At 47.0% G+C, this 10,480-nt stretch overlaps 2 protein-coding genes across 2 annotated transcripts; one reads left to right on the top strand and one right to left on the bottom strand.

Annotated features, from left to right (window-relative positions):
* Window positions 1–310: 310 nt before the first annotated feature.
* On the bottom strand, window positions 311–1,923 carry LOC147455972 (cysteine proteinase COT44-like). The gene is made up of 4 exons (XM_086513788.1): window positions 1,197–1,923; window positions 860–1,095; window positions 641–781; window positions 311–553 (listed from the first exon to the last, which is right to left on the bottom strand). The coding sequence occupies exons 1-4, from the start codon at window positions 1,921–1,923 to the stop codon at window positions 311–313; spliced, it is 1,347 nt and encodes a 448-aa protein (XP_086369914.1).
* Window positions 1,924–4,765: 2,842 nt separating this feature from the next.
* On the top strand, window positions 4,766–8,682 carry LOC147455971 (uncharacterized). Its single transcript, XM_086514578.1, has 2 exons — window positions 4,766–6,172; window positions 6,425–8,682. Exon 2 carries the CDS (start codon window positions 7,827–7,829, stop codon window positions 8,358–8,360), a length of 534 nt encoding a protein of 177 aa, XP_086370704.1. The 5' UTR covers window positions 4,766–6,172; window positions 6,425–7,826; the 3' UTR covers window positions 8,361–8,682.
* The last annotated feature ends 1,798 nt before the right edge of the window (window positions 8,683–10,480 follow it).

Genomic DNA, 10,480 nt, shown 5'->3' with positions numbered 1-10,480 from the left:
TATTTTCTATAGAGAGGGTAAGAACCACCTTCAACTTGCCGCTCTTTCCTTCTTACAATTAGTTTCAAGTATTGAGAGATTGAGAGAGAGCGAATAGTAATTACATGTTTAGCTTACTAAAAAATGATGAACTTTAAACCCATATTCAAAAAAAAGATAAATGGGTATATACAATGATATGGCCTTCATATGTGTGAGCCCACTCTATGTTGCATGTTTAGCTTACTAAAAAACGATTAACTTTCCGGCCATCTACAAAAGAAAGATAAATGGGTGTATACAAATGGCCCTCATGCATGTGATCAGCCCACTATGTTGCACACAATTGGGAACGGTCCGAGTGGACGACGGGGAAGGAGGGTTCCATGTTTATGCCACAGAGTCCGTCCGGGTCGGTAGAGCCGCCGCGCTGCATGCGCACGTATCCATCCTCGCCCCATCCGCTGCCCCACGAATTGCGTACCACCCAGTACTCCCCTTGCGTGTCCTTCCCGTAGCCCACCACAACGACGCCATGGTTTAGGCTCTTGCCGCAGCTTCCAGTGAAAACACCCTGCACGCAGCAATGGGTGCAAGTTTTCTCAGATCGCGTTGTAAGATTACATATACGAGGCACGACAGAGCAGAGAATCACACATACGCTTTGGTACAGCTGGAAGTCACGGCTGCTGGCGTCGATCGCCACGCTGACAGGCTGATTCGCCACGGCCTTGAGCAGAGCCTGCTCGTCGGACTCTGGCACATCCTGGTAATCGTCGATGGTCGCAACGTGCTTCTTCATCTGAAACAGTAATTAGCACAGTAAGCGGCATGCGAGACTAAGCAAACCTAGAGCTCCCGAGTAGTATAATCATTTCACCTTGCGCCTGTTGCAGCGGCCGCTGCGAGCGGTATAAGGGTAGTCAGCTTCCGTGTCCAGGCCGCCATTGTTGATGATGAAAGTGTACGCATAATCCATCAGGCCGCCATTACAACCTTGGTTGTAGGCACGGTCGCAGTCCACAAGCTCCTGCTCCGACAGCGATAGGAGCTCCCCTGTGGCGATCTGGTGGGCGGACTCGACGGTGGCCACGGTGGCGAAGGCCCAGCAGCTACCTGCATATACGTACAAGAGTGAAAATTAGACTTTCGTCTAGTTTCTCGGATGTAGGGTTTATACTAGACTGCTGTAGCTCACCATGCACTCCAGTACTTACCGCAGGAGCCTTGGTCCTTGACGGGGTTCACCACTGCGCCTCGCTCTCGCCAGTCCACCGACTGCGGGATAATGTCGGTGGCATTTTCGTACAAGAAGGGGCGTGGTCGCGAGCTGGGAAGCTGGATGTGGCCATTCAGTCCGACGTTGGTGCGGTGGGCGCGCCGGCGCACATGATCTACGTAGCCGCCGTCCTGCAGATAGGCCTGGCGGAACTCGTCGAAGGAGAGGTGGGCAAAGCTGTTGAGACCCAGCTCATACGAGGCGCCCTCTTCTCGCAGCTGTTTGTTGCGTGCTTCGATGTAATGCAAGTTTTGAGTGAAGGCCTCCAGCCGCTCGGCCAGCTCGTTGGCGCTGCGCCACACTTTGTTGTGCTTTGCCATCCACTCGCTGAAGGCGCGGAGGACAGGCGCTGACTTCGAGCTGGCCGACAAGGGCTCACCATTAATATGAAGCTTGAGCCCAAGTGCAGGCTTCTCCTCACTTGTACTGGTGACCGGCACATCCTTGTCTTCTCGCAGAAGCGCCATCTCAAGAATCCCCTCTACCTGCTGCTCAAGCAAAGCTCCCACTTTAGCCTCCACATTATCATTAGGGATGTCGAGTCGAACCCTCGACGTCCGGCCTGCAGCTGCTCCTTGAAGATGATTACTCCATGCGGCCGTCAATGCGACCGTCAATGCGACCGTCAGCAATAGCATTGACACCACTCTGTAGTTGATCGTCATCCTGGTCTAATTTAGCAATGGCTTTATGATCTCACGTACAGATTCTTAGGTTGTGATCATGCTCCATAATTACCCGCTCAACCTCGAGTCGGCCTAGCTGGATGTAAGAGAAGCCAATTTGTCTGTATAAAATTTTCGGACACAACTATGTAGCACTTAAACTTATCACGTGAAAAATATGGCTTCTATAATGTCCATGATTCTCCAGATGAAAGTAAAAATAGTGAGTCACTTGTTGTCGCTAAGAAATCGTTCTGATTTTAATAATAAAAAATCTTTGAAAAGTTGCGTTGTAAGCTATATGGAGCTATTAGGTGCCACAAACCTTAAGAAAGAATAATTGTATGATATTGAATCCAAAAGACTATAAAATTAGCTACCCTTAGATTATTGAGAGGAAACTAAAAAAATTGTTTAATAATATAAAAATCTCCAGTTATTTACTATGGTCTTTTATCACGTTTTGTAGAGAGAAAGTCCAAACTTAGTTGGAGAAGGAAGAGAAAGAAAGGTCAGGAAATTTTTTATTATTTAAACTGATATCACGACTATTTTTGTTATTATTATCGCGTTTATGTTCTTTAATTATCATTGATATTATCGTTCTTATTTTTGGGGGTGCTTACACTTTCAAATTCTGACTTAAACATTCCCCCTTTCTCCCTCTCCCTCCCCAAAATTTTTTTTGGTGTTTCTTTCTTTTCAATAAAAATTAATGAATATTGTATGAAATTTTCAAATTTAAAAAAGAAAGAGAAAGAAAGAAAGAGAAAGAAGGAGAGAGAGACGGGGAGATAATAAGATTACACGTGGTTACAACTAAAATAATCACAAAATTAGAGAGAGGAAGAGGAAGAGAGAGAGAGAGAGAGAGATGAATGGATTACACGATCAAAAATCTGTATTGATTACAATATGCAAAATGTTTATGAATCATCTTCCAAAAGAGAGAAATGAAATTATCGTTTGTGGATGTGTTGGTTTCATCATCTTCAAATTTGTCATCCTCTATCTCATCATCATGACAATCATCCTCTCTAAGACTTGCCGTCGTCGGACTTGATTCATCAATCTCTCTCTCCTCTGTTTCCACCTAATCCAAAGTTGGAGGTGGAAGAGGGTTGAAGATGGTCTCTACTTCATTAGTAGAAAAAAAGGTTCTCCCCCGAAGTATTACAGAAATGACGAACCAAAGTTTTGGTTGGTGGATTGCTGCGATATAGATGACCTATAAAAGAGAATCTCAAAGTGAGTAACATTGGTATAATTAATACTACAAGCAAATAAGAATAAAAAAGGTAGTTGTCACTCACCTGCTCACAGTTTCGCGATAAAACTAAATTTTCATACCTCCCTGTGTGATGCACACTAGAGTCCACCATGTAGAGGCCATTCTCATGTCGTCTAAGCACATTTGCAAACCACTTCCACTCAAAGATGAAGGTATGAAAGGTTCTAAAATTAATCTTTCAATAGTTCCACGCTACTTGGCTTCATCAACGTCTGTGTCAAAATTGTCCATGACGGCACAATCCATGGTGGTTCTATGCTGGTCAATGTGGCACCGCGTACGAAAGTGACGACCCTTTGACTAGACAGAGTTAAAGGAAAGGCACTACAAAAAAAAATAGAAAGATAAAATCAAGAAAAAAATCTACAATATGGTTTAGGTATATAAGTACTCTACATTTGGCACGCAACCTCGTGCATGCTCCCATTCTTTGTTGGTGATATCTTCTCCGCGCGCTTTTGCTTTGGCCGTTCTCTCATGAATCCACTCTGCACTAATGAGATACGGGAAACATGCAAGGTGTTAAGGCACTAGGGGTGCCTTCCTTCCTCCATGTGATTGTTTCCATGCTTTTCTCTCTTGCAAACGCCTTGCCTTTGCCACTATCCACAAATCGACCCACTTAGTCATAATCTTTGCATTGAGAATACGAAAGTTATTGACCACTCGAAATAGATTCATATCCATGCTAGCTAGTTTTCCCTTTCCACTTGGCAAGTGTAAATTCATTCTTGCATATTCCTCATCTGACCACATGCAAGGCATTGAAGGATAAACTTCTGCCAAATACTCTGAGATGTAAACAAATGCCTCTTGCATGATCCACCCTTCAATCATGCATGCCTCTAGTTGAGACCGTAGCTACACAAAATCTTTGAGAGTCTTTAAAAACCTCTCTAAGAAGAACATCAATTGTGCGTGCACTACTCCACGTATAGAAATCTCCTCCACCACGTTCATACAATTGAAAATGATCAACCTATGGAAGTGCAAGAAGCCCGGGCATGGAAGTTTGCAGGCAAATGGCAAGGGCCTTGACCAGGTATTGATGCAGCTGGGAGAAGTATACCGAGGTGGAGCACTTGCTAGTGGAAGCTGTAAGTGTTTCATCCTATCACAGGTGGCAGAGGCAAGTGTTGATAGCACAAGCTTGGGGACGAGGCAAGGGATGCTTGAAAGAGGTGCTATGAAGTTTGTGATATGGGATCTTGTCGCTATACGACATTCTGCTGCCACGGCGTGTATGCCAAGTAGGCGGTCGTGATGATCGCAATTGTTTTTAGCGAGGTCTCATTTGAAGAATGCCACCATTCCAAAGTCTACTTTCATGAAGATGCGCAAGGTCTTGGATGCTCGCCATACGGAAGTTTGGATTTCTGCATCACCGGGTGACAGTCAACATCATGTTCAAATGGCTTTTTTTGCTCGTGGGAACCTTGCCCAAGCCAGAAGTTAAAAAAGGAAAAACAAAAAAGCTTTAAAGGTTGCTACAGGACAAAACGAGCTGCAGTTGAGGAGGTGGCGGGCTTCATGATAGAGAAAAGAGAAAAGTCGCCATCTGTGTGGGAGTCCAAGAGCAGAAGGGGTGGCCAAAGATAGGAGGGTCCGCCATTGCAGTAGGAGGAGGAGCCGAGGAGTGGCACCAATTGCATGGCGAGGAGGGTTCAGCCCTGAGTGGGAGGGAGGCAGCCAAAGGGGGCGTGGCTTTGAGCAGTAGATTGGAGGTTGCCAAGGGTTGATTGAGGGCCATCTGTGGGGCGGTAGCATGGCGGGGAGGTGAGAACAGGGTTGCAGGTTTGCAGCATGGGGGGCAGTTGAGGCGCCATAAGAGGTCGACCCCCACAGGAGGCAGGCCGCCATAGTGGGTGGGCTGGTTGAAGTCAGAGAAGGAAAAGGGAGCGCCAACCCTTCTGGAGGGGGCGCAATTTACCAATAGTGGGTGGGTTGCCAGTACCAGGGAGCAAGGCCGCCATGTGCTGAAGAGGGGTTGCCAACGAAGGCAAACCAAAAGGAGGGTCCAAGGGTTGAAGGGGGCCACCATCTGTGACTAAAGATGAGCAAGGGGCTGCCTATGCATGAAGAGGGGAATCGATTGAGGAGCTTTGGACAAGAAGACGTCAACAAGGGCAGTTAGCGGTGTAGTTTGCAAAGATCAAAGGGAAACCAAGGGTTGCTAGCTGTGTGAAGGAGAAGCCGTCAAGAGCCTTAGCCATGTGAAGGGACGACCATGTGTGAGAGATAAAGAAACCAAAGCAGGGCCTTGGGAGCAGCAGGTAGCGCATGGAGAGAGGTGTTGAGAGCCTTTGGAGAAGCTTTGGCTGAGTACAGAACAAGAGCCGAGACAAACGGTATGAGCATCAAAGGGGCCGCTGCAGAGCTGCTTTGAGAAATCTTGGAAAGAGATCGCCAGTGCGGAGAGGATCAAGCGGCACGAAGCATCATGCTATGAAGTTGGCAACTATCGAATTCGCCATCATTGTATTGATTGGGCTTATGTGGTACATAGTTGGGTTGTGGTTTTTTTTGACAAGTTTGCCGTCAATATTATCTGCCTCGTGTCTGTTGATGTATGCCCATGGTAGCAGTGGCTCCGGGATTGTGTGTATGTGAGCAAAGAGGGAAACCAAGGGTTGCTAGCTGTGTGAAGGAGAAGCCGTCAAGAGCCTTAGCCATGTGAAGGGATGACCATGTGTGAGAGATAAAGAAACCAAAGCAGGGCCTTGGGAGCAGCAGGTAGCGCATGGAGAGAGGTGTTGAGAGCCTTTGGAGAAGCTTTGGCTGAGTACAGAACAAGAGCCGAGACAAACGGTATGAGCATCAAAGGGGCCGCTGCAGAGCTGCTTTGAGAAATCTTGGAAAGAGATCGCCAGTGCGGAGAGGATCAAGCGGCACGAAGCATCATGCTATGAAGTTGGCAACTATCGAATTCGCCATCATTGTATTGATTGGGCTTATGTGGTACATAGTTGGGTTGTGGTTTTTTTTGACAAGTTTGCCGTCAATATTATCTGCCTCGTGTCTGTTGATGTATGCCCATGGTAGCAGTGGCTCCGGGATTGTGTGTATGTGAGCAAAGAGGGAGGTAGAGATATTGTGCGGGCAACTTGTATGTGTGGTCGAGGCGTGTGTTGCCTCCCTATGTGAGTGCGTTTACCGATTGGGGATTTGTATGCGTCCATTGATTTTGGGATATGATGGTGTTTTTGATAGGTTTATTGTACTGAAGTTGTTCATGGGCGAGTGTGTGTAGCCGGGATTGCTCAAAAGTGGTCTGTATTGTGAAGGTCGGTAGAAAGTTTTCATATGTGTGTGATTCTGTGTGGGTAGGGTTGCGGACTATTACATTAGTTTATACAGAGGCAGTGTATTATGTGCAGGGTGTTGTTCCCTTTCCCCCCATCCCATCAGTGGTTCCCCCCACGGAGGACCTACTGATTGCTCGTTGGTGAAGTCAAAGACGGTGTCGCGGTTTGAAGAGCAGGATCTAACAAGAATGGCATGGTTAGGTGGGTGTTTTGACTTTTACAGGTGCTGAAGATGGTGAGGTTTGGCTGCAAGACTATGGTCTATTTCTGCTGGAGAGGGGCTTGTCAAGAGAAGAGGTAGTGGTCCAAGCTTTCCCGCTCTTGATTTGTGGCAAAGCAAAGGTATGGTACGAGGGCTTGCAGACTGAAGAAAAACAAGATTGGAGCACATTGGAAGCGGCATTCGAAAGCCGATATGTGGCCAACACGTAGTGGAGTGAAGTGAAGCAGATAATGGACAACCTAAAGCAAAGCCTTGACAATGATTTCCAAGCATTCGTGTGGGAGTTCGAGGCCATATGGAGCAAGTTGGTTAAGATAACTGCTGTAGAGGATGCAATTTTTTTAAAGATGACCAAGTTTGTGGACTGCTTGCATGTAAAAGTGTGAGATAAAGTCGAGATAGATGGGCCATGCACGTACAAAGAGGCAGTAGCCTATGCACACAGCAGGACGAAGAAGGTTTTAAAGAAGCAAGAGGCAAAGCAAGTTTTGGCGAGTCCATTGGTGCCAAGGCCAATTGCTAGGGAAGAGCTTCAGGTAATCTGACCCTTTGTTGATGCACATGTGGTAGCAGCGGATAGGTGTGCTGACAAAGTAGAGGCGATACCATGTGGGACTATGAGGCCTGAGCAGCCGCAGAGAGGAGTCTACTGAGTACCGCCTGAGGTGCTTTACCAAGTGACTTCCGAAAAGCAAGCAGTGGAGAAGATAGCTGAAGTGCCAAAGCTGGTGAGTTTTGTGGAGAAAGCCGAGGTCTATTTGAGCTATAGCAGTGCCTTGGATACGGATAACGCATGGGAAATGGAGTCTGCCTTCTCAAGGTATGAGACATATGATGTTATGCATGTCGATAAGGTGGTCAAAGCGGAACAGATTGCAGGTGAAGAGACATTTTGTGCGAACCAAGAGGTTGGGAAACCCTCTCTCTTGCCTTGTGATGGTCAGGCCATGTTGACTAAAGAAGAATGTCTTGATGAAGATAATTGGGGATTCGATGATCCAGTGGTCGATGTAGATGACAAGTAGCAGGTTTTGGTTGCTAAAGCTATGGCGAGAATACACAAGGCTTGCCGCCTTTGCCACTGATGTTTGAAGAGTCTATAGGTGAAGATATGCCAGTGTCTACTTTGGATGATCAGTTGCCACACGTTGGTGCCATGTTGTTGGTGGATGTGCTGCTGAAGGTTGTTTTACAAATGCCGTTATGCCGATTGCTACAAGATATCTTGTTTGAAGACAATGATGATATGGCAAGCTCTCTAGCCGTTGGCGGGGAGACATGTGATGCAAAGGTTTTCCGGGATGTGCAAGCTTGTGTTGAGCGTGGAGATGGCTCATGCATGCAGTTTTTTGAAGGATTATGTTGTCAAGATCTACAGGAAGAATTGGCTTATAAGTTTACAAGTGCAACGCTAGGGTGGTTTGTATCAATTTTACAAATGGATGGTGATGATCAATGCCATATTATTTATCCAGGTGGAGTTTACACTATGCTTGGTATGACTTTCCATTTGACCCAGGCGGGTGTTAGGGCAGGTAGTGAATCTCTCTCTATCTATCTATTGCTTCATATAAATACTATCTATCAACTTCTTATTATGCAATGCTACTTTACCTAAATAATGCTATGGTTGAGCATGAATGTTCAACAAGGGGTTGGGCAATGATGGTACAACTGAAAATGGTCGACCTATGGAAGTGCAAGAAGCCCGAGTTGTTTTTAGCGAGGTCTCATTTCGAAAATGTCACCATTCCAAGGTCTACTTTCATGAAGATGCGCAAGGTCTTGGATGCTCGCCATATAGAAGTTTGGATTTATGCATCACCGGGTGATGGTCGAAATCATGTTCAAATGGCTTTTTTTGCTCGTGGGAACCCTGCCCAAGCCAGAAGTTAAAAAAGGAAAAACAAAAAAGCTTTTAAAGGTTGCTACAGGACAAAATGAGCTGCAGTTCAGGAGGTGGCGGGCTGCATGACAGAGAAAAGAGGAAAGTCACCATCCGTGTGGGAGTCCGAGAGCAGAAGACGTGGCCAACGATAGGAAGGGCCACCATTGCAGTAGGACGAGCCGAGGAGTGGCATCAATTGCATGGCGAGGAGGGCTCTGCCCTAAGCGAGAGGGAGGCAGCCAAAGGGGGCGTGGCTTTGAGCAGTAGATTGGAGGTCGCCAAGGGTTGATTGGGGAGTTGATTGAGGGCCATCTGTGGGGCGGTAGCATGGCGGGGAGGTGAGAACAGGGTTGCAGGTTTGCAGCATGGGGGGCAGTTGAGGCGCCATAAGAGGTCGACCACAGGAGGGAGGCCGCCATAGTGGGCGGGCTGGTTGAAGTCAGAGAAGGAAAAGGGAGCGCCAACCTTCTGGAGGGGGTGCAGTTTACCAATAGTGGGTGGGTTGCCAGAACCACAGAGCAAGGCCACCATGTGTTGAAGAGGGGTTGCCAACGAAGGAAAACCAAAAGGAGCGTCCAAGGGTTGGAGGGGGCCACCATCTGTGACTAAAGAAGAGCAAGGGGCTGCCTATGCATGAAGAGGGGAATCGATTGAGGAGCTTTGGACAAGAAGACATCAACGAGGGCAGTTAGCGGTGTTGTTTGCAAAGATCGAAGGGAAATCAAGGGATGCCAGGTGTGTGAAGGAGAAGCCGTCAAGAGCCTTAACCATGTGAAGGGACTACCATGTGTGAGCGATAAAGAAACCAAAGCGGGGCCTTGGGAGCCGGGGTGGACCACGGGCTACATGAAGGTGAGGCCTTGAGAAGGACTGGGAGCAACAGGTAGCGCATGGACAGAGGTGTTGAGAGCCTTTGGAGAAGCTTTGGCTGAGTACAAAACAAGAGCCGAGAGAAATGGTATGAGCATCAAAGGGGCCGCTGCAGAGCTGCTTTGAGAAAGCTTGGAAAGAGATTGCCAGTGCGGAGAGGATCAAGTAGCACGAAGCATCATGCTATGAAGTTGGCAACTATCAAATTCGCCATCATTGTATTTGATTGGGCTTATGTGGTACATAGTTGGGTTGTGCTTTTTTTTTTGAGTTTGCCGTCAATATTATTTGCCTCGTGTCTGTTGTCGTATGCCCGTGGTAGCGGTGGCTCCGGGATTGTGTGTATGTGAGTAGAGAGGTAGATAGAGAGATTGTGCCGGCAACTCGTATGTGTGGTCGAGGCGTGTGTCGCCTCCGTGTGTGAGTGCGTTTACCGATTGGGGAGTTGTATGCGTCCATTGATGTTGGGATATGATGGTGTTTTTGATAGGTTTATTGTATTGAAGTTGTTCATGGGCAAGTCTGTGTAGCCGGGATTTCTCGAAGGCGGTCTGTACTGTGAAGGTCGGCAGAAAGTGTTCATATGTGTGTGATTCTCTGTGGATAGGGGTGCGGACTATTACCTTGGGCTATAGAGAGGTAGTGTGTGCAGGGTGTTGTTCCCTTTTCCCCCATCCCAACGTGAACCAAGAGGTGAATTTGACTAAGAAGGACCGATCAAGGAAATGCATCCTCAATGGCACATATAGTTTCTGTTGCAAGTGTTTGAGCACCAGGGATAGCATCTATTTCAATTTCCTTAGAGCTCACAAATCTGCAAGAAAACACACAAGGATACACTAAGTGCTAGTTGAGATTATTGTGTAAATTAAAAAAAAGTGTAGTTGAGTGGAGTCTTGTGGTGTACCTTACTAGCTCTCCAAGTTTGAAAATAGCATCCTTCACTTTCTTGTCTCGACATATACACATACTCAGTGGCA

The sequence above is a fragment of the Adiantum capillus-veneris genome, chromosome 6 (assembly GCF_014529385.1).
Source record: "Adiantum capillus-veneris isolate H3 chromosome 6, ASM1452938v2, whole genome shotgun sequence".
In the NCBI taxonomy this organism is placed as follows: Eukaryota; Viridiplantae; Streptophyta; class Polypodiopsida; order Polypodiales; family Pteridaceae; genus Adiantum; species Adiantum capillus-veneris.
The sequence above is the reverse complement of the archived record's forward strand: the minus strand, read 5'-3'. Positions and strand labels throughout refer to the sequence as shown.